Source organism: Ranitomeya imitator, chromosome 3 (assembly GCF_032444005.1).
Source record: "Ranitomeya imitator isolate aRanImi1 chromosome 3, aRanImi1.pri, whole genome shotgun sequence".
NCBI lineage: Eukaryota > Metazoa > Chordata > Amphibia > Anura > Dendrobatidae > Ranitomeya > Ranitomeya imitator.
This window is the reverse complement of record NC_091284.1, coordinates 319,882,454-319,906,306: the sequence shown is the minus strand read 5'-3', so window position 1 is coordinate 319,906,306 and position 23,853 is coordinate 319,882,454. Positions and strand designations below refer to the sequence as shown.

Below are 23,853 nucleotides of genomic sequence, written 5' to 3'. Positions count from 1 at the left end.
TGGAAATTCCAAACTATACCAAATTTCCTACTTCTTTATGCCCATTGTCCCAGTCTTTCACGGCAGTTCAGATTGCAAGCTCTTGTCCTACTGCAAAAGAGGGAGGAGGAGGGAGAGGGGTGAATGCCCCCCTCACTAGTGGCTTCAGAGATTTTAATATTTTCTATAACCTGTTACCATAGACCTTTTCTGATTGACTGCTCCTTTGCTGCATGGTAGTCTATAATACGGATAGGAAGACTAATGAGATTTTCGGATTTTTCTAGGAATGTCGTTTGAATCGGCCTTCAGATGCGCTCCAACTCCAGTCTCGATTTGAAGTAAAACTTTCACAAAGTATGTGCTTTGGAAGGGACAAATTAAGTAAAAGTCCTAACTTTGTTATATCGCACTACGCTGGTAAAGTGACATATCAAATTGAAGGAATGGCAGAAAAAAATAAGGTGAGTGTACCGTGGAAATTTCAGCTTTTTTACATTTCAGAAATGTATAATCATAACCGTATATTCAAAGAATAAAACCTATAACAAGCAAGTGAATATGTCTTGCTGCTGAACAAACCATGAGTGATTTTTCTTTTTCTGAGGTAGTATATAGGTTGTATTCGGGCAGTACTTGACTACATTGTAACAGTATTAACGATGCAATAGAAAAATTCTACACAACACGAATATCTCTTTTGACCTTATAAAAATTATATTTCATGCCAACAGATTGACATTTGTTCACACTTCTGCTGAAGAAGTATGAGAATTTTTTAAAGAGCATTTTGAGGTTCAAATATTTGGTAGTCCTTTTTTGTGTATGACGACACATTTTTCTATGCAATATGCATGCTTCTATGCAATATGCATGCTTGCAGCGTGTTCTGCTGCCACATTTATGGTTAAATATATTTTTATTAAAGAGAAGAGAATTTTACAAGAAAAACAGTAGTTGAAAACTACGTCAATGATCAAAGTACTTTTTCTTATAATATACAATTCGAGAAGAGTAACACAAAAAAACACTCGTTCACAAACCTTGCATAAATCTTACATAAAAGAGAGAAAGAATAAAAAAAAAAATTAAAAAAAATTAGAGAGAGTAAACCCTCTAGAATGACTACGGTATCTTTAACATATAAGCAATAACTCCTTGCCCCCGCAACTAGCGAGGACTTTCCTTACCGTGAATAAAACAAAGCATACCTAAAATCAGTTCGCCCATGTCTCCTAGAGCGAGACATGCACACAAATAGTATCATTATAAAAGTAACTGATAAATCATGGTATAGACCTATCACACCGAGCTGGTGGAAGGTGAACAGCTCACCCAGGGGGGAGATTGAAAGAAGAGGAAGTAGAGGGGGGAGCCCGAGTAGGTAGGGCTCAAGAAAAGAAATATAAAATGAGAACACGAAAAGAAAGGAAGAGTAGCATAGTAATCGACTGTAGAATAGACAGGTGTATTCAGGTAAACAGGTCAGGGAAACGAGCAGAATCTTTAAATAGAATCCATTCAGTCCAGATACCTAAAAAGGAGACCCTTGTCTGTGAAAGGTCTGCATCAATTTCCTCCATCCTAAAGATGGTTTCAAATTCTGAAAACCACTCCACAATATCGGGGGGAACCGGGTCTCGCCAACGGCGGGGGATCACCGTTCTAGCAGCCGCTAGACAAAATTTGAGGATGTCCTTTTTTGGGGATCTCACCGAACCGGGAATCATGGAGAGCAATGCCATCTCCGGAGTACCGGTGATGTGCTTGCCTGTGATCAAACCATAATTTCTGAACACTTGGTCCCAGAATGTTCTAATCAAGGGGCAGCCCCACCAGATATGCAAAAGGGAGCCAATGCCATTTCCACACCTCCAACAGCAGTTTGAAATTGTGGGAGAAAATTTGTGTAACCTGTCAGGTGTGAAGTACCACCTATATTGCAGTTTATACCCCTTCTCCGAGGCTTCACTGGAACTCGGGAGTTTATGGTTCATCAGGAAGCAACACTCCCATTCCTCGTCCGACAGAATTCGCCCTAAATCCTTCTCCCAAGCAGTCTGGAAATAGAGCCTTGCGTCAGAGTCAGGTGTTGAAAAAATTGAGTAGAGGGAAGAGATTCCCCTGCTCGGGGCGTCACCACCGGCAAACAACAGTTCCAAGGGAGAGAGTCTACAGTTCGAACCCCTTGCAAATTCAAAGAGGCCAGGAAGGACCGGACCTGCAAGTACTCCCACCATAGAAGTTTAGTGGAGGGAGATTGGGTTTGGAGGGAACAGAAGGTGGGAATCTCGCCACGCTGAAAGATATCACCAACCCGTATGTCATCCTCGTATTTCCATCCCATGAAGGCTTTCCTGTGAATGCCCGGAGGAAATGACGGGTTGCAAAAAATAGGTGTAAGAAGGCTGGCCCCAGCAGGAGCGGACCCCTTCACACCACTGCAGTGCCATGCCCTCATAGCCTCTGAGGTTAGGAAGGAAAATCTCCCCCGTTGAAGAGCATATTGCTTTGGGATCCACTGAAGATAATGAAGAGGCAAATCGGACCATTCTTGTTCCAACTCTACCCATTTTTTAAATTTAATTTTATATTTCCAGTCCAAGAGGCGAACTAATATGGCCGCCCTGCAATAGTTTCGGAGGTTGGGTAGACCAACCCCACCAAACTGGCGTGGCCTAGATAAAACCTTGTAACTCACCCTCGGTGTTTTCCCCTTCCAGATAAAACGGGAAATCAAGGACTGTATTTTAATAAAAAACGATTTATGTGGCCAAATGGGAATCGCCTGAAAGATATAAAGAAATCTTGGCAGGATATACATCTTAACCACCTGAATCCTACCGAGCCACGAAAGCCTCAATGGGCCGTAAGACTCCAGAAGGGATCCCACCCTGTTCAAAATGACCTGATGGTTCAAAGAAAATAATTGAAGAGGATCCAAGGTGAGGTTCACCCCGAGATATGAAATCTGATCCTGTTGCCCCCTGAAGGGGAAGGTCCGCTTCAAGGAAGCCACCACGGAAGAAGATAGAGAAATGTTTAGGACCTCAGTTTTGGAGTAATTAATCTTGAAGTTACTTAAATCCCCGAAGAATTCGAACTCCTTCATAAGCACTGGAAAAGAGACGACTGGGTTAGAGACGAAGAGGAGGATGTCGTCGGCAAATAGGGCCGTTTTATGGTTAGAGTTTCCAACCTGAATCCCTGAGATACTGTCATTAACTCGGATAGCCTTAACCAAATGCTCAATAACTAAAACATATAAAAGGGGTGACAACGGGCAGCCTTGTCTAGTACAGTTCTGGATATAAAAACGATCGGACAAAGATCCATTGACTCTAACACGAGCTGAGGGTTTTGAATATAATGACATAATTTTCCCCAGGAAATTGGATTGTAAGCCAATATGGGTCAGGGTCTCCCGTAAAAAATCCCAATGGACTCTATCAAAGGCCTTTTCCGCGTCAATCGACAGAAGACAAAGAGGGGACTTTTGCATCTTGGTCCTCTCAATAATGAGAAGAGACCTGATAATGCTGTCCTTCGCCTCCCGGCCTCTGACAAAGCCCACCTGATCAAGGTCAATAATAGATGGGAGAAGTCCCGACAATCTGTCAGCCAATACCTTAGCAAATAATTTTACATCGACGTTGATCAGGGAGATTGGCCTATAACTCCCGGCCAGCAGGAGATCTTTATTAGGCTTTGGCAGAACAGAAATATGAGCCTCTAGGGACTGGGGGGTAAAACTATTCTCCTCAGAAATCGCATTAAAGGTGAGGACCATTTGGGGAAGCAAGTCAGATAGAAGGGATTTATAGAATAAGGGAGTGAACCCATCCGGCCCAGGACATTTAGAGGTGGACGTGGATTTAACAGCTTCTGCCAGCTCCTCAGGGGTTACGTCCTTTTCCAGGCCCGCCAAATCCGCCTCAAGAAGGGACGGGACCTTGATCCTATTCATATAAGATTTAATTTTATTTTTCAACGTGGTGGGATCCAAATCAGCGAACCTGCCCCTAATGTTGTATAGGGATTTATAGAACTTTTGAAAGACCTCTAAGATCTCCTCATTACTATGGACCAGTTGGCCCTTATCATTTTTGAGTGATGAGATCAGGGTGGGACCCGATCTGGGATGAAGCAGTCGTGCTAGAGGGCGCCCACAAACATTAGCTCTTTTGTAGAAAAACACTTTAGTTCTTTCCTTGTCACCCATAAACCGTCTATCCAGCAGGCCTTTAAGTTCAAGCCTTTTTGTAGTAAGCTCGACCAAAGTCTCAGAGGACCTCGAATTCTTATGCCTGCTTTCCAGGGTCTGAATTTGTGACAGCAAAGCGTCTATTTCTTCAGTCTGGAGTTTTTTGATTCTAGCTCCATGTTTGATTAAGGTGCCTCTCATGACGCACTTCAATGCTTCCCATTTAATTGCCTGAGGTGTGGGATCTGTCGCATGAGTATGGGCAAACGCTGCAATGTCAGATTTCAAATCACTCAAACAGGTGGTGTCTCGTAAAAGGTTGCCATTCAATTTCCATGAGAATTTTTTCATAGCCAGCCCGGGTATCTCCAAGGATAGAAAAATAGGGCAATGATCCGACTGAACCATATTACCAATCTTGGCATCAGGCCTCCAAGATAAGACTCCCCTGCTGACCAGAAAAAGGTCAATTCTGCTGTAGGAGTTATGTGGAGTAGAATAGAAAGTATAATCCTTACCGGATTCTCCAGACATCTATCAGATGTAGTTAAAGTAAGAATTTTTGTAGGGCTCTCACCTTTCTCGATGGGACCGCCCCCCGACCAGAGGAGGTATCTAGTTTGGGATCAAAGACAAAGTTAAAATCTCCACCTATCACAACCTGGCCCTCTGCAAATGAAGACAGTTTCAACAATAGAGACTTGCAGACCTTAGGCTGTTCCCGGTTCGGGAGATACCAGTTAACTAGGGTCAGGATCCGTTCAGCAACTTTAACTTTCAGAAAAATATAGCGTCCCCCTTCATCTATGACCGTGTCTATCAATATGATATTTAAATTCTTACAAAAGGCTATTGAGACACCTTTTGTCCTCGAATCGGGGTTGGAACTATGGGACAATCTATCATAAAGTCTACCCCCGACAACTGGTATCCGGTCAGTTCTAAAATGAGTTTCTTGAAGAAAAAGTATCTGAACCCCTAGCTTGTGCATATCTGAAAGTACGTGACTTCGTTTTTGGGGAGTATTGAATCCCCGTACATTTAGGGAACCAAATTTTAAGGAACCCATTTTTCAATAGAACGTCGAGTACCCAACCGTTAGGCCCCAAAAAGGGGTTATCCTGCCACCTGAGAGATGAGAGCAGAAAACAAGACGCAGCAAATTAGAAGAAAAAGAAAAGAAAAAGAGTAGGCAAATATAGAAGAAAAAAGGAATGTAGCAGTAAATTGTACCCCTGGGGGAGCTGAAAATTAAAAACTCTTACTTAAGATATGAGGTATAGTCGTTTCACGAATATCACGGTTTGGACCAACCGTATAACCCCTTAACGGGTCGTGTCCTTTCCACTGAAGAAAGGAAGAAAGTCAAAACAATATATAACAAAATAAATCGTATACCGACGGATTCGATAAATATATCTGTATAACACACTATGTTCCCCGGCGAACTTCCCTGAGACAAAGAAAATACACAAAATTACCCAGTACAACTGAACCACCAGAGGGGGAGGGAAAGGGAGAAGAAAAAATGGGGGGGGAAGGGGTAATCAAAGGAGAGGAGAGGGAGGGGGAAGAATATGAAGGGGGAAGGAAGAGAATGGAATAGTGGAGAGGGAAGGGAAAATGATCAAGGGAAAAGAGCAAAGCATATATCAACACGGCCATTACTGCCTAAAGCTAGACCAAAGACCTAAGGGTCCACAACCGACTGAACCAAAAATACTGGACGCTTGCATATCAGCCGTCTTCAGATACATCATTACAGTTCTGTCCTCTACCACGAGATCTAGTGCGGCCTCTTCCATGGTTGCGACGCACCCTCTTTCGGCGCTGTGGCATAGGGCCCATATCCTGACCAACGGGATAAGGCCAGTCAGGGAATTGTAGGCCCGGATCCTCGAGGTTCAGAAGGGAGAGAAATGAACGATGCTCCTTGGGGTGAGATAAGGAAACCATCTGGGCTCCCCGCCGAACCTGAAGGCGGAACGAATATCCCCAAGAATAGGGGATCTGGCTCTGGCGAAGGAGGTTAAGTAGAGGTCGTAGAGCTCTCCTCTTTTGGAGGGTTCTCCGTGACAGATCCGAGAGGAACTGTAATTGGTAATCTTGGAATCGGATCTCCTGGGTCTTTCTGGAACAGTTGAGGATTTCTTCCTTCACTTGGTACCTATGAAAACGACAAATCACGTCTCTAGGCAGACCTCCATCCTCAGGGGGAGGACCCAGCGACCTATGAGCTCTGTCAAATTCAATACCCAACTCTGGGGCAGTATTCCTAACGGAATTGAACAAAGCTTAAAGAGTCGCAGTTAGGTCACTGGCTTGGACTGATTCCGGTAGACCCCTCACTCTCAGATTTTGCCTTTTCTCCCGATTCTCCAAGTCCTCCATATGGTCTAGAAAGCTCTCAAAGGTGGACATCTGGGCTGACAGTTTATCCTCTAGGGCTAGGATCTTGCTGGAGAGATTTTCCACAGTAGTGTCAGTAAGTGTGACTCTGCCCGCCAGAGCTGAGACATCCCCTCTCAGGGCCATTGTTTCAGCTTTAAAGGAGTTCTCCACCCTGGAGATAAAGCCCTCAAGTTCCTCTTTAGTTGGAACATTGCTAATACGGGCCTTATAAGCTTCCCACAAGTCAGGGTCAGGGCTATCTTGTGGCCGCATATTTGGTAGAATAGGGGAACCACTGAGGCCTCCACTGATGGTCAGCTCCACTCGTCGCTCAACCCCTGTGGCTTCTGTGGGGTGGTTTAGTAGAGGGGGGAGATAACCTGCTCCACAACCTGGTTTCTGAATAGAGAGTTGTTAAAGCACCCCCTCTGTAGGTGTAAGTGGCCGAGGTGACAGGCTAGGAGGCAGCTGAATCTCCTGCAGCACAGGCCACTCAGTTTGGGAGGGGTAGAGCTCAGCTCTCTGTGTCCAGGACCTCACTGCTTCTCCCTCTGTTTGTACAGTCTCATGATCCGAGCCCCCACCATCCTCCCTCTCCCCTCCAGTACCTTCATCCGAGACCCCCTGCAGGGGGGCCTCTCCTGAGTAAACAGTCTGGTGAGACGCTCTGGAAACCTCCGTGCAGGCCTGTGGTGTCTCCTTCTCTCTCTGTTTGTTTTTTGCCTCATGTGTAGTGCTGCAGGGCTTGGGGAAGGGATCAGCCATCTTACGATCAGTGCAGCTCCAAGGCCCCTTCCCAGAGCTTCTTAAGAAGCGAGATATACTCCCAGGGAACTCCACAGGGGGTCCAGAAGGGGTGGTGGGGCGTGCAGACTTCCGTTTAGCAGGCATAGGCTCCGGAAAAGTCAGTTTCTGGGCTGTTGCAGGGCTTTATTCGGCCGGGGAAGCAGGAGCTCAGGGATTAGCAGCCTTCCTCCATCATGGCCAGGACACGCCCTGCTGCCACATTTAATGAGTAATCTATTGTTGCAATTTTTTTTTTCTTTTTTGAATTAACTCCTTCGTTATAAGTCAGGGTTATGAAGCGGGATTAGGCGCCGTTCCCGATACAAACTCAGTGGGGGTCCACTGTTATATATCCAGCACTTATCGTTAACCGCAGTGACCATCGCTATTGTTCTACACTGTGCACAATTATTTTGGAAATTTTGTAATTTTACTATTGAACAACTCCAGTGCTGTCTGTCAATCGAAAAGGTTAATTACCATATATATTCGAGTATAAGCTGACCCGAGTATAAGCCAACCCCCCTAATTTTGCCACAAAAAAATGGGAAAACTTAATGACTCGAGTATAAGCCTAGGGGGGAAACTGCAGCTGCTACTGGAAAAATTTCAAAAATAAAAATAGATACCAATAAAAGTAAAAGTGATTGAGACATCAGTAGGTTGTGTTTTTGAATATCCATATTGAATCAGGAGCCCCATCTAATGCTCCATACAGTTCATGATGGCCCCATAAGATGTTCCATACAAAATACGCCCCATATAATGCTCCATACAGTGTATGATGGGCTCCATAAGATGCTCCATATTAAAATATGCCCCATATAATGCTGCACAATTGTTGATTATGGCCCCATAAGATGCTCCATACAGACATTTGCCCCATACAATGCTGCACAAATGCGGATTATGGCCCCTTAAGATGGTCCATAGAGATATTTGCCCCATATAATGCTGCACATGGCCCCATAAGATGCTACATACAAATATTTGCCCCATGTAATGCTGCACATGGCTCCATACAGATATGTGCCCCATATAATGCTGCACATGGCCCCATAATATGCTCCATACAGATATTTGCCCCATATAATGCTGTACATGACCCCATAAGATGCTCCATACAGATATTTGCCCCCATATAATGCTGCACATGGCCCCATAAGATGCTCCATACAGATATTTGCCCCATATGCTTTGGCTGCAATTAAAAAAATTAAAAATCACATACTCACCTCTCAGGCCCCCGGCACTTGCTATGCTCACCTTTCCCGTTCCACCGCCGACCGCCGCTGTGTCTTCCTCATCCTCTGCACTGACTGTTCAAGCAGAGGGCGGGAGCACTAATTATGTCATCACGCCCTCTGACCTGAGCGTCGGGGAGCAGGTGAATATTGTGCACTGCGTTATACTTACCTGCTCCTGGCGTGGTCCCTGCACGTCTGTTCCCCGGCGCCGGCAGCTTCGTCTTGTAGTGAGCAGTCACATAGTACCGCTCATTATAGTAATGAATATGTGGCTCTACCCCTATGGGAGTGGAGCCGGGTCCATATTCATTACTGTAATGAGCGGTACCATGTGACCGCTCACTACAGGAAGAAGCTGTCAGCGCCCAGAGAACAGACGTGCAGGGACCGCGCCAGGAGCAGGTGAGTATTATTAGACCGCTGCCGCTCCCCCTCCCCTGCCGACCCCTGGGTATGACTCGAGTATAAGCCGAGAGGGGCAATTTCAGCCTAAAAAAATGGGCTGAAATTCTCAGCTTATATTCGCGTAGATACGGTAACTTGTTTTTTTAAGAAAGTAACAGTGAGGTTTTGTCTTTCTTGGGATAATATCTGTGTGCAGTTATTGTGCATCTATAAAGATGCAGAATTGCTATGTAACTAAATTAAAAATGTAATTTTTCCCATATCAATTGTTTAATCTGTTAAACTAACAAAACAACTCAAAATGTACAAAAATAAATTTCTGGCTTTTCAAAAGAAAATATCAGTGACCAATATAGTCATCCTACTTTTCAATACCAGTCATAATCCTTCCATCCATGGAGTCTGTCAGATTATTAATTGTGTTGATGATCAACTTTTTGGGCAGTTCCAATGACTGCCTCCCAGACACTTCCTAGAGGTGCAGAGTTTTCCTTCAGCGTAAGGGTATGTGCACACCTGGCATTTTTATTGATTTTTTCCTGCTTCGTTTTGTCAGAAAACCTGAAGAATTTCCTTTCTTATGAGTTGGGAAAAATCTGCAACAAAAGCACACATGTAGAAAAAAAAAGCAGCACAAATATGGCAAAAATTCTCATATTTTTCACAGTTTTTCCTGCCAAAAGATGCAGAAATGGTGCAGAAATTTCTGCCTCAAATAATTATGTGCACGTACCCTAAATCTCCTGTTTAAGAAGGGCCCACAAGTTCTCAGTAGGGTTCAGGGCAGGTTAAGGAGTCCATGTCATTATTCTTTCATCTCTATGGTCTTTATTTGCTGGTCAAAGAGTGGAGTACATTGATGTATGTGATGGAGCCAATGACCTACATAAAAATCATGGTTTTCTTAAAAGAGGCAGTATTTTTATATAAAGAAATCAGCACTTGAATTTCTATACAAATGAGGCTAAAGGACTATGGTTTATCTGAAGACTCCACCCCTAGTCCCTGCGCCGTCTACTCCTGCTAACTGACTGCATCTTTGCCTTAAGTCAAACAGCATAGATGCAGTCTGTAAAGCAGGAGCAGGCGGTGCTAGGCGAGGAATAGAGCTGGAGTGACAGAGGCCAGGACTACAGCCTAATCTGCATATCAATTTAAATGCTGGACTGGCCATTGAAAGGTAATGTTGGACTTTGTCTTTGTAGGAACTACATGTGCATATCAGTAGCTTGGAGGGGATGAAATCTGACAGATTCTTTTTAAAGGGAACCTGTCACCCCCCTCAGCATTTCCTTCCTAATCAGACGCAGCACAGCCATCACTTCGGGCCTGTGCGCGCCGAGCGCCGCCTCCTCTTGACTGCATTATTATTTCCTTAGGAAGGAAAGACCCGCCTCCCTGGCGATTTCAGGGTATGAGGGGGCACATTTTATAAACGTTAATTTCAGCGTGTGCAGGCCTCATAACTATAAGAGCTACCTTGTCAGAATGCAGCATTAGTGCTGCACAAGGTGGCTCTTTTCGTTACCAACGCCTGAGGGGGGTGACAGGTTACCTTTTTAGATTAGTATATTCCAAAAGTAATGTTCTTTCATTCATTGTTGATTTTCTTGTGTGATTTTGGTAATTACCTTGTTGTATCACCCAGTGTGTCTTCAGTGTAGGTTCATGGACTGCTGTCTTTAATGTCTACAAATCGTTCCTTGTGCCTATTAAGTATAAGCTATTATATGAACAACGACACTCTTTCTTTCCATTATATGACTTGTAGACTGCATTTTTTTCACCCTCTGTATGCTCGTGCTATCATTTTCAGTTGACTGACAGAGTCTGTAGGTTACTGAGCACAATTATGCTTACTGGTTCACTTTAAGGGCTAGTGCCAATCACCGAAAAAATAAACAAAATTGCCGATTTCAGTCCAGAAAAGTAAGATTAGTGTCATGCGATTTTCATGCGAGTACAGTTCGATTTTTCACACCTAGCCTCCGAAAGAGTTGCCGTTAGAAAAGACCTGGAAGTTCACAGACAATGAATTCACTTCACCTAACTGACACAGAGCGAGCGCAGTGGGAAACTTGAGTTTATTGGCTGTGAACTTCCAGGACCTTTCTGACGGCAATTCGAGCATGAGAACTTTCTCACGGTGACGTCAGTCAGGTGATACGAGTTCACTGAACAGCCGTAGCACACAGTGTGTCTGTTGGATAGCAGGCTGTATAGTCATATCATGCAACAATGCAGCCTGCCATCTAGATATATAGCAGAGCTAGACCCGTAGAGGGACAAATGTATTATCTTCTCAGTGGACAGGTGAGGAATATGATTGTTTATTATTTTAATTCTCTCACAGGGGATATTGGCTTCAGTGGAATGGGTAATGATGTGAGTATGGTTAAATTTAGATCAATTAACCCCTTCATGACCCGGGGTATTTTCGTCTTTTTGTTTTTCTCTCCCCTCCTTCCCAGATCCATAACTTTTTTTTATTTTTCCATCAATATGGCCATGTGAGGGCTTATTTTTTGTGGGACAAGTTGTACTTTTGAACATCATCAATGGTTTTAACATGCCATGTACTAGAAAACGGGAGAAAAATTCCAAGTGCGGTGAAATTGCAAAAAAAAGTGCAATCCCACACTATTTTTTTGTGGCTTTTTTGCTAGGTTCACTAAATTCTTACCTGCCTTTTTGATTCTCCAGGTCATTACGAGTTCATAGACCCCAAACATGTATAGGTTCATTTTTTATCTAAGTGGTAAAAAGAAATTCCAAACTTTACTAAAATAAAAAAAAAAATTGTGCGAATTTCCGATACCCGTAGCGTCTCCTTTTTTTGTGATCTCGGGTCAGTTGAGGGCTTATTTTTTCATGCCGAGCTGTCATTTTTAATGATACCATCTTGGTGCAGATCAGGGCCGGCTCCAGGTTTTCGAGGGCCCCGGGCGAAAGAGTCTCAGTGGGCCCCCCCCCCCTTTAACACATACCCCGATTTATGATGCACAGATACGGCAGAGAAATGTATAGTACAATGCCAGATTTCACTTCTTACATGAGTGACAGCTATTGTAGATTCTGCAGTGTATATATACAGGAGGAAAGGTGCTGTGCAGTGTATATATACAGGAGAGGTGCTGTGCAGTGTATATATACAGGAGGAAAGGTGCTGTGCAGTGTATATATACAGGAGAGGTGCTTTTCTGTTTTGAGTTTTTCTATGAAACAAAGACTTTTCTACATAAACAACGTTGTTTGGTTTTGTGGCCCCAACAGATCTGTGCTACAAAGTAACAGGCGGCTCGGGCATTAATGAGGGACCTGATGCTGAATCCTTTCCACAAACCCTAATGACCCAATTAGTGCCCCGTCATTAGAACCTCATTAAACGCCTCCCTGTCCCGAGCAGTCATGTACAGTATGGGGGGATCCTGCAGCCCACCCGTGACTGCTCCATACCATACACTGCCCTCTGTCGCTCTCACTATTATCCTGTGCATTTCTCTGTCATCGTTACCCCATGTTACACTTGTCACCCCCCACTACAGAGTAGCAGGGCAGCCAATGTCACCCCCTCCCGGACCCTAATGGCAGCAGGAAATGTCTGCTCCTCTATTGGGTTGGAACCTGATTTAATCAAGGAATAATGTGGATTTGTTGCTGGTGGCTGCAGGTGAAGGGTTAAGTGATGCCATGTCTTTGGTGGGAGCAGTGGCAGCTGCTGGGACCTGGACAGACACAACCAATGTTGCTGTGCCTGCACAGTGTGATGTGGAGGAGAGAAGCTGAGACTCCGGAGCAGAAATCACCCACATGCCAGCACTGGGCAGAGTCCCTCCAGTCACCAGCCTGGGGCCACGGGACCCCAACCTACAGCCCACAGCTCAGATTTATCCATGGCAGCAGCTCCCCTTCCTCCTGGCATCTGGTTAACCCCATTTATGCGGGTCGGATTGTTATCTTTAAGGTTTAGCAATAACATTCATACAGATGGGAAGGGGTTAAGCTTCTTTCTTCCTACCCCACTGGTGCAGGTTTTGTGCAGCATGCATGTATTCTGGGTGAGCTGGGCGGCTTACAGGCTGCACCCCACCAGCTGCTCCTCCAGACTTCACCCACATTTTTAGGCAGTGGAGACAGACAGCAGCAGACTGAGCCACAATTGCAACCACTGCTGGATACCTTTGCACTCACTGGGGCCTCATCAAAGCAGGGGATCTGACCTTGGACATACTATCCCGTCTGAGGTCAGAAAGGGGTTAAAGGAGTCTTTGTCATTATTTCTATTAAAGAACTTTATTCTGTGTGTGTGTGTGTGTGTTTTTATGCAATATCACTATGGGTAGTAATGGGGACGTCTTATAGATGCCTCTCCGTCTCTAACCTCTGGGCTTGATGTCACCGGACACTACAAAGGTGACATCAACCTCCCCAACTATCACTCCACTTGCCACCGCCTCAAAGCAAGTGGGAAGAGTGAGGCTAAGTGCCAGAATTGGCGCATCTTATAGATGTACCTTTTCTGGGGCGGCTGAGAGCTAATGTTTTTAGCCTGGGGGCCAAGATCCATGGCCCCTTCCCAGTCTATTAATATCAGCCCACAGCTCTCTGCCTTGTTGTGAATTCTGTTGTCGAACTTCCTCCTGTGGTCGTGAATGGTACTTCAGCGAGTTCTGTCCATGGACTCTTTCTGGTGGCTGTGAGTGAAGCTGCTGCTTCTGAGGTTCCTTACACAGGTGACGTGGTTTATCCTTTGGTTGGCTGCTCTATTTAACTCCACTCAGATCGTTACTCCATGCCAGCTGTCAATGTTCCTGCATTGGTTCAGTTCGCTCTTAGATCTTTCTGACCTGTCTTCTCCAGCAGAAGCTAAGTTCCTGATGGTTATTATTTGTTCATTGTTTCCTTGTCCAGCTGGTTATCATGATTTTGTCTTGCTAGCTGGAAGCTCTGGGATGCAGAGTGGCATCGCCGCACCGTTAGTCAGTGCTGAGGTCTTTTTGCACACTCTGCGTGGTCTTTTGTAGTTTTTTGTGCTGACCGCAAAGATACCTTTCCTATCCTCTGTCTGTTTAGTAAGTCTGCCCTCCCTTTGCTGAAACCTGTTTCATTTCTGCGTTTGTGACTTTCATCTTTACTCACAGTCAATATATGTGGGGGGCTGCCTTTTCCTTTGGGGAATTTCTCTGAGGCAAGGTAGGCTTTATTTTCTGTCTCTAGGGCTAGCTAGCTCTTAGGCTGTGAAGAGGCGTCTAGGGAGAGTCAGGAACGCTCCACGGCTATTTCTAGTTGTTGTGATAGGATTAGGGCCTGCGGTCAGCTGAGCTCCCACATCCCAGAGCTTGTCCCGTGTGAGTTTAACTATCGGGTCGTGCCGGGTGCTCCTAACCACCAGGTCCATAACACTGCCTAGCCTTTGCTGGTTAATAATTATAAGGGGACCCTATTTCTTTTTTTTCTTTTGGGTGGGGGGTCCCAATTTAAATGATTAGTAAAGGCTAAGTATGCAGATGTGAGCTGATATTAGACTGGAAAACTCCAAGGGTATTACCCCCTTCCGAGGGTATAAGCATCAGCCCCCAGCCATCAGCTTTCCCTCTGCTGTTTTGGAAAGAAAATTTTTTTCCAGAAAAAGTCATTTATTAATTAAATGTACAGTAAGCTGCACTAGTCATATATGTGACTGACATCATTATATCTATCTATTCTATATGTATATACTGTATGTAATCCATCTATTCTATTCTGTCAGGTCCCACTGTGATTTTACTGTACTCGGCTGCTGAATTGCTGGCTTTTAAAAGGACGTGGATGTGTAAAAATTGGACTGCACTTACATGGATCATGTGCCGTGCATTTTTTTTTTTTTTAGCACACCCGTTGACTTTCATTGGCAAGTCTCATCCGATATACGTGGCAAATCACAACTCACAGATTAACATTGGTCAGTGTAATATGATTTTTTATCACATTGCACTTGTCCATTTTTCTCGCAGATGAGTATGAGCCCAAACTGTTAAACTGTAAAACTAAACCTAATATAGAAACAAAATGAACATATACCCTGCTCTAATTAAAACCAATAGTAGTGCAAATAAATAACATTGTTACTTAGTAAACACTGTTTTTAACTTAAAAAAAAAATGAAAAAAAGCGTAGAATCCATCCCACCATCGCCAAGGTTTACCCAATTGGGAAAGTCCTAAGGCCTCTTTCACACTTCCGTTTTTACAATCTGCACAGGATCCGTCTAAATGATGAAATGATGGATCCTGTGCAGATTGTAAAAAACGGGTGCACTGGGCCCGTTTTTCTGACGGACCCGTCGAGGCTATGTGCACCTGTTTTGTATGCGTCTTCGCAGCGGTTTTCCGCTGCAAAAGCGCATACACAACACAACCTATGTTAAAAATAAAATACAAAATAAAAAATCGCAATATTATCACCTTTCGGTGTCCCGCGCATCGTTACCGATGCTCCCAATGCTCCCAACAGCTGGCGTTCCCAGTAATGCCTTGCATTACAATGACCTCTGATGATGTAGCGGTCTCGCGAGACCGTGACGTCATCGGGTCATTTCGCAAGTCATTACTGGGAACAGCAGCTGCCGGGAGCATCAGTAACGCTGCGCGGGATGCCAAAAGGTGAGACTATTGCAATTTTTTTTTTTTTTTTTACATATCTTTTTACTATTGATGCTGCCTATGCCTAATAGTAAAAAGAGAGAGAGAGCGAGAGAGAATTTCCCTGACTGGAAATTCTTCCGCGCATGCTCAGTTTGAAAAGACGGCATCTGTCGCTGGATTCCTGCTTTTCACAGTCAGCGACAGATCCTGCGCCCATAGGCTTCCATTATAGCCAACGACGGGCAGCGCAGGATTCGTCGCTGAGCGATTTTCCAACGTACAGAAAAAACGTTCTTCTGTGCCTTTTCTCTGCCCGACGGACATCAATTATACGACGGATCCAGTGCACAACAGATGAAACGTGTGGCCATCCGTCACAATCCGTCGCTAATACAAGTCTATGAGAAAAAAACGTATTCTGCGGGCAAAATCGCAGGATCCGATTTTTTCACACAACGACACATTATGACGGGAGATGAAAGACAGAAGTGTTAAAGAGGCCTAACCTGTAGTATTAAAACCTTATCGTGTCAAAAATTACTTCAATGTGATTAAGGGATGAACAGACCAAGCCCAACTATGGACACTCAGCAATTGGAAGCTATGTAAACTTAATGACCCACTTACAAAAAAGAGAGGCCACACGCTAGCGTGCACAGAGTGCAAGAGCCTAACGCAAAGCAAAAATAAATTAACTGGAGTATAAGTTGATACACATCCTTATGGAGAGTGACATAAGTCATATTGCACGACTCGTTAAAGAGTTGATTGTGACTTGTAGGATCGCTACTTCCAACAGGCGGCGCTATAGAGTTTGTCCCCTTTTTTTCAGAAGAGGCAATTTGCATATTATATTTCCCAGAGGAGCATTGCACGGCGAATAAGCCTCCTTACCTTGACAAGCCAGAGTTGGTATGTCACTCTCCATAAGGAGAAACGATACCCCTTAGACCCCAGTCCAGAGCCTGTCACCTAGCCAAATTGGTTCTCATGCTTCGCACTGAAGAGGGCCAACAGCCCGAAACACCGTGTCTGCGAATTGAGATACTAATTTGGCTTTTATCCTAAGTCATATTGCACGACTCGTTAAAGAGTTGATTGTGACTTGTAGGATCGCTACTTCCAACAGGTGGCGCTATAGAGTTTAAGTCCTCTTTTTTTCAGAAGAGGCAATTTGCATATTATATTTCCCAGAGGAGCATTGCACGGTGAATAAGCCTCCTTACCTTGACAAGCCAGAGTTGGTATGTCACTCTCCATAAGGAGAAACGATACCCCTTAGACCCTTGAATAAATATTCAATTTTATCCTTGGGACATTTTGTACTCTTTTTCTTTCTCGTATTTAAAGGGAATCTGCCACCCCAAAATTTGTCTATAAGCTGTGGCCACCGGCATCAGGGGCTTATCTATAGCATTCTGTAATGCTGTAGATAAGCCCCCGATGTAACCTGCAAGATAAGAAAAACAGGTTATATTATACTCACCCTGGGGCGGTCCCGGTTCGGTTTGGGTTCAATGGGTGTCTCAGTGCGGGTCCGGCGCCTCCCATCTTCATATGATGACGTCCTCTTCTTTTCTTCCTGCCCCAGCTCCTGCTCAGGCATACTGATCTGCCCTGTTGAGGGCAGAGCAAAGTACTGCAGTGCGCTGGCACCGGGAAAGGTCAGAGAGGTCTGGCACCTGCGCACTGCAGTACTTTGCTCTGCCCTTAACAGGGCAGATAAAGAACGCCTGCGCAGGAGCCGCGACAGGAAGAAAAGAAGAGTTCGTCATCGTATGAAGATGGGAGGCGCCGGACCAGAACCGGAACCGCCCCTGGGTGAGTATAATATAACCTGTTTTTCTTATCTTGCAGGTTACATCGGGGACTTATCTACAGCATTACAGAATGCTGTAGATAAGCCCCTGATGTCGGTGGCCTTAGCTTATAGGCGAATTTTGGGATGACAGATTCCCTTTAATACTGAAGGATCACTGGCCTGTCATAAGCCCTTAAAATACATATGTAAACAGAGCACTACGTAAAGCCCTGTCCACAGGCCCGCCTCAGAGCATGAGAATCTCATTTAACTGAAAACTGCAAATACAGATTAAACAGCCACCACAAGACTGATTTCATCAACCAAAGTATCATTTTAATCAGTATACCAGTGTCAACTTGATATTGTCTGTAGTTTACATAGCAAAATATTGCTGTCGGGTACACTTTAACAGCACTGCACATAAAAAGAAAAGAGAATTTCAGAGCAGAATTTTTGAGCCGCACCCAGCTAAAGCAGGGGAGTGATCTTTGAATGAGACTATGTTCAATCAAATCGTGGCTGTGTGGGGTCTTCCAGACATAGATCTGTTTGCAAATAGGAAGATGAGGAAATACTGTTTGCTGGATTCCGGATGTTCGCAAGCAGTGAATGCCTTCCTGTTCAGAGAGGGGTTTGGTTTGGATTATGCCTTTCTGCCCTTGATGTTAGTCCCAACAGCTCTGAAGAAGACCAAGTAAAATCAAACAAGAGTAATCCTGAAGGCCTTGGTTTTCATGGATAAAGATATCAGTCACCGAACCATGGGTCTTATTAGAGATGCCAGATTTGTTGTTCCAAGGTCCAATTCTGCATCGTCATGTGGCTAACTTACATTTTTACTGCATGTACAAATTACAGCAGGACCTGGAGAACATTTCTGACAAGCCCAGGAGCAAATACAGGTCAAAACCATTTTAGAGTTCCTCTTTAAAGGGATAGTCCTTGTTCTATCTACCAGTACTCTTCAAGATCCAGGTAGAGAAAGCTGATATTTCTTTCAGATATGTAAGGTAGGGATGTGGTCTTCAAACCTATAGTGTCTATAGAAGGTGCAAGGTGATTTGGGATCTTCTGCTGATCTATCTTTTCGGAAAAGGGTTCTGCAGGCTGTGATCCCACCATAAAGTTACATTTCTCAGTAAATCTCTCCATGATGCTGTCATGGGTGATGGGAAAAGACAAAATTACATACCAGTAATGCAATTTTCCAGAACTCCTGACAGCACCCTTATATCCCCTCCCATCAATGGTAATGGGTGATCACTTGTTTCCTTCATGGTGTTGGTTTCACTAGTGCTTGAGGAAGCAATTTTGTGTTGATGTTTTAGAACTGTTAAGAGTGTCCACTCATGCTCTGTAATCTAACTGATGCGTAGGAATGGATCACACCTTTCATTTGTAGGTTTTCTGTTCTTGACGGCCAGATACCCTCTATCTATTGTGCGGTCATTGGTTCTGGAAAATCCCATTGCTGGTAAGTAATTATGTCTTTCCTTGTGCATTTGTTAGCACTTAATGTTTTGCCATTCTGGTTATTTTTGACATGCGTATGTGACACGCTATTTACCTGCGGACATAGTGGTAATCTGCAGTTAAACAGCATTTAAATCCTCTGTACCGACTTTACTGGAGCAGCAACAACAGGGAGAAAATGTAGGTTTAACTCTGTGTGCAGCTGCTAGCTTTTAATAGGCATCCCTGCAGCGGCATCTATTATGGGTAAGCATTACATTGTATGTACTTGTCACTGTGCCACATAGGTTTAGGCAAATTTAGCTCGTTTTTTGTCCGGGTTTTCATACATTAGATTAGGACCTTAAAGGATACTTTGGATGAGCTTCCTTTGTTGGACGGGAGAGAAATATATATTGATAGAACATTAATATGCTTTCCATAAGACATATGTATATATTGTTTGCTGCAGGAATTTTTCTGAGTCTTTTTGACATCCTCACTTTGTATTTTTTTGTATTGTTTTTAATGGCTTTTCAATAAACTGTATTGATTTTATTACATTTTTTGTGTGTTATAGTGGTCTGTGAGTGCTTTGATGCACTCATATTTTGGTAGTAGCTTTTAATAATAGGAGCAGTGAAAGGAGCAGTTACAGTCAGCAATCACTAAACAGTAAGCACGGTTGTAAACCATCCCCTACACTTAGAGTGACAGCCAACTCTGCATACGCTCTGCAGAGCTGGCTGTCAAAGTACTGGGAGATGATTACAGTCACGCTCATTGTATAGTGAGTGGTGATTGTCCCGCACCAATGACTGTAAGCGAGTGGCTGTAGGTAGAATAAAACTTCATTTTTGCCCTGTAGCTGCTGCTTCAGTACGCCAGGTACACATAATTTAAATGCTGGGTTTTGTTGATTTACTATACTACTGCAGGAAATTTCCACCTAGATTTGCGAGGGCTATTGCAGGAAGACGCTTTCTGCAATTATATTTATCGACGTGCTGTATTTCTTTCATTCTATAAAAAAAATGATCTGTTTCTTTACAAAAATACACATACTATGAAATTAGCAGTTAAGTTATTATTTGCTCTGAAATATTTTCCTGTACCTTAATTGAAGCCTTTTTATATATGCAATTTTTGTATTCTTATCTAGGACCCTGTTCCACCAGAACTTATTCAACTTTTGCAGGAAACACAGGACATACTACTTCAAAAGGTGTTTCCACTAGTTATTAACCATGTTGATGTTGGTGCACACAACAGAATAACAGCCGTGACAGTTGTTTCCAAATTTAAGGTTAGTTCCTACTTCTCAATTCCCTGCAGTCCGTGTATGCCAGTTCAGGGAGACACTAACAGAATAACTTTTATTCCCAAAAGTAAAATTGTTAAATAAAAAACTGATACTAAAATTGCAGGGTGAAAGCTGAAATGTGTTTTCCATGGCTATTGATGATCCATGTTTAGACCAGCTTACAGCCCTCATCACCCGCACAGTTCAGCTATTTGCAGGCCGTGTCACTGCCTTAGGCCTCCTTCACATATCCGTGTTTTCAGTACGTGTGCTATCCATTTTTTTCACATATAACCCACGTACCCGTTGTAACCACTGCTGCTATGCATATGTCACTGTTTTTACATGGATCATGTGTCTGTGCAAAACACAGATGACTGTCGTCAATACAAGCCTATGGGTCCGTGAAAAACATGTACAGCACACGGATGTCATCCAGGTGCCATCTGTGTGCTGAATGTGTTTCACATTGCAAAGTATAGGAGAAGCTTTGTAATTTAGTTTTTTCTTTACCAATCCCATTATATTATTTAAATATTTTAGAACAAGTTTATTATGTTCTAAGGCCGGTTTCACATTAGCGTTGCGTACGGCTGCGGACTTCCTCTGTGAAGCCCCGCCTTCGGCCGCACCTCCGCCGCTAGCTCCGCCTACTTCTGCATGCGGCCTACGTACCTATCTTTAACATTAGGTACGCAGGTCGTGCCGCTCTATGCGCATGCTTCCGCATGCGTCGTTTTGATGATGCGGCGACCAGCGTAGAACGCAGCTTGTAGCAATTTTATTTTCTCTGCATCGTCAAAATGACGCATGCGGAAGCATCCGCATACAACCGCACGACCTGCGTGCCTAATGTTACAGATAGGTACGCAGGCCGCATGCCGGCCGCATGCAGAATTAGGCGGAGCTAGCAGCCGAGGGCGGGGCTTCCCAGAGGAAGTCCGCAGCTCCTCCAAACACTAGTGTGAAACTAGCCTTAGTTGCCTTATTATTTACTTGATGGTGAGAAAAACCTGTATGTTACCATTTTACAAATTTGTTGTTACTAATAATTGATTATTTATGAAGAAGTCTGAGTCTGTTTCTGAAATTATATAAGAGTCGGCACATTGGCTTCTAACATCTCAGCCCTTCATGGACATATGATGATCCTAGTGTGATGATAAAAGTTATGCATCAGCAGATAATATGAATAGTAACATTTGAAATCCAATCTGTGGTTACCCCAGCACTATTACTGATCAAGGCAACATTCAATATATACAGTACCTTGAAAATGTATTCATACCCCATGTACTTTTTCCACATTTTTTTCACATTACACCCACAAACATAACCCCTTTGCACACACACACCCAACACCTTCATGACCAGGCCAAAATTTTACAATTCTGACCAGTGTCACTTTATTAGGTAATAACTCTGGAATGCTTCGAAAGATCCCACTGATTTTGAGATTGTTTTTTCGTGACATACTGTACTTTATAATAGTGGTAAAATTTCTTCGGAATGACTTGCACTTATATGTGAAAAAAATGGAAATTTGGTGAAAATTTTGCAATTTCAAACTTATAATTTTTATGCCCTTAAAACAGAGTGTTAAACAAAATAGTTATTTCCCACATGTCAATTTTGAAACATAGATTTTTTTATAAGAAGTTATAAGGGTTAAAAGTTGAACACTAATTTTAAATTTTTTCAACAAAATTTACAAAACCTTTTTTTTTAGGGACCACATTATGTTTGAATTGATTTTGAGGGGGTCTATATGACAGAAAATACCCCAAAGTGATACCATTCTAAACACTGCATCCCTCAAGGTGCTCAAAACCACATTCAAGAAGTTTATTAAATCTTCAGGTGCTTCACAGGAATGTTTGAAGTGCAGAAGCAAAAAATGAACATTTAACTTTTTATGACAAAAATTTTAATTTAGACCTAATTTTTTTTTAATTTTTCCAAGAGTAACATGAAAAAGTGGACCCCAAAATTTGTTGTACAATTTCTCCTGAGCATGTTGATACCAAATATGTGGGGGACAACTTCTGATTGGGCACACGGCAGGGCTCGGAAGAGAAGGAGCGCCATTTGACTTTTTGAATATTATATTTGCTGGAATAATTGGTGCACGCAATGTGGCGTTTGGAGAGCCCACGATGTGCCTAAACAGTGGAAAACCTCCCCAAGTGACACCATTTTGGAAACTAGACCCCTCAAGGAACTTATCCTGATGTGTGGTGAGCACCCCAAGCCCCCAAGTGCTTTTCACAGACATTTATAACATATAGCCGTGAAAATAAAAGAAAAAAACATTTTTCCCACAAAAATATTTTTAGCCCCAAATTTTGTATTTTCTTAAGAGTAACAGAAGAAATTGCACCCTATAATTTGTTGTGCACTTTCTCCCGAATACACCGATTCCCAATATGTGGAGGAAAATTACTGTTTGGGCACACAGCAGGGCTTGGAAGGGAAGGAGCATCATTTGACTTTTTGAATGCAAAATGTCGCATTTGGAGAGCCCCTGATGTGCCTAAACAGTGGAAACCCCCCAAAGTGACACCATTTTGCACACTAGACCCCTCAAGAAACTTCACTAGATGTGCGGTGAATAGAGTTGAATTTTTCAAAATTCGGTTCCAATTACGATCGGTGCCGAATATTGCTTTTGCAATGTTCTCCAAACACAGCTGAACGTCATTGGAGTGAATAGGAGAATAAATTACATTTTCCCCAAAAAAATGTTTTTTAGCCCCAATTTTTTTTATTTTCACAAGGGTAACAGGAGAAAATAGACCCCAAAATATTTTTGCAATTTCTCCTGAGTACGCCGATACCCCATATGTGTTCAAAAACTACTTTTGAGGCACAATGCAAAACTCAAATGGGAAAAAGTGCAATATTGGAATTCACATTTTGCTATACTGGATTGAGCGTACCATGTCACATTGGCAAAGCCCCTGAGGTTTTAGAACAGCAGAACCCCCCTCCCTCCATAAGAGACCCCATTTTACTACACCTTTCAATTCACCAACACACAGGCTCTCCATGCATATGAAGTGCCCACCAGGGCCGTGGGGTACTCTGTACCGGATCCGGTCCTTAAAGGCAACCTGTCACCCCCCAGCCGTTTTTAACTAAAAGAGCTACCTTGTGCAGCATTAATGCTGCATTCTGTCAAGGTGGCTCTTTTAGTTCGGGTCCCTGCAAACGCTGAAATAATCGCTTTTATAATGTGCCCCTCATACCTCAATATGTCAGGGGGGTATGTCTTTTCCCCCCTGACACAAACGCCTCCCAGACGTCACTCAGGGCCTCCGGGCGCTGCCTCCATTTCCTTCATGAACATCCACGGCGCCTGCACTGTAAGTTCGAAGCGCAGCACAAACTGCGCATGTCCGAAAAAAAAACTTACAGCGCAGACGCCTGGGACGTTCAGGAAGGAAATGGAGGCAGCGCACGGGAGGCCCTGAGTGAAGGCTGGGAGGCGTTTGTGTCGGGGGAAAAGACATTCCCCCCTGACATATTGAGGTATGAGGGGCACATTATAAAAGTGATTATTTCAGCGTTTGCAGGGACCCAATCTAAAAGAGCCACCTTGACAGAATGCAGCATTAGTGCTGCACAAGGTGGCTCTTTTAGTTAAAAATGCCTGGGGG

At 43.6% G+C, this 23,853-nt stretch overlaps 1 protein-coding gene across 3 annotated transcripts in view; it reads left to right on the top strand.

The window, feature by feature from the left end:
- MYO19 (myosin XIX) overlaps positions 1–23,853 on the top strand; it is a 411,745-nt gene that overhangs the window by 318,791 nt on the left and 69,101 nt on the right. For all 3 annotated transcript variants that reach the window (XM_069756629.1, XM_069756628.1, XM_069756627.1), the window contains 2 exons: positions 267–443; positions 20,054–20,197. In XM_069756629.1, coding sequence (XP_069612730.1) covers positions 267–443; positions 20,054–20,197 — 321 coding nt within the window. The remainder of the gene's footprint in view (positions 1–266; positions 444–20,053; positions 20,198–23,853) is intronic.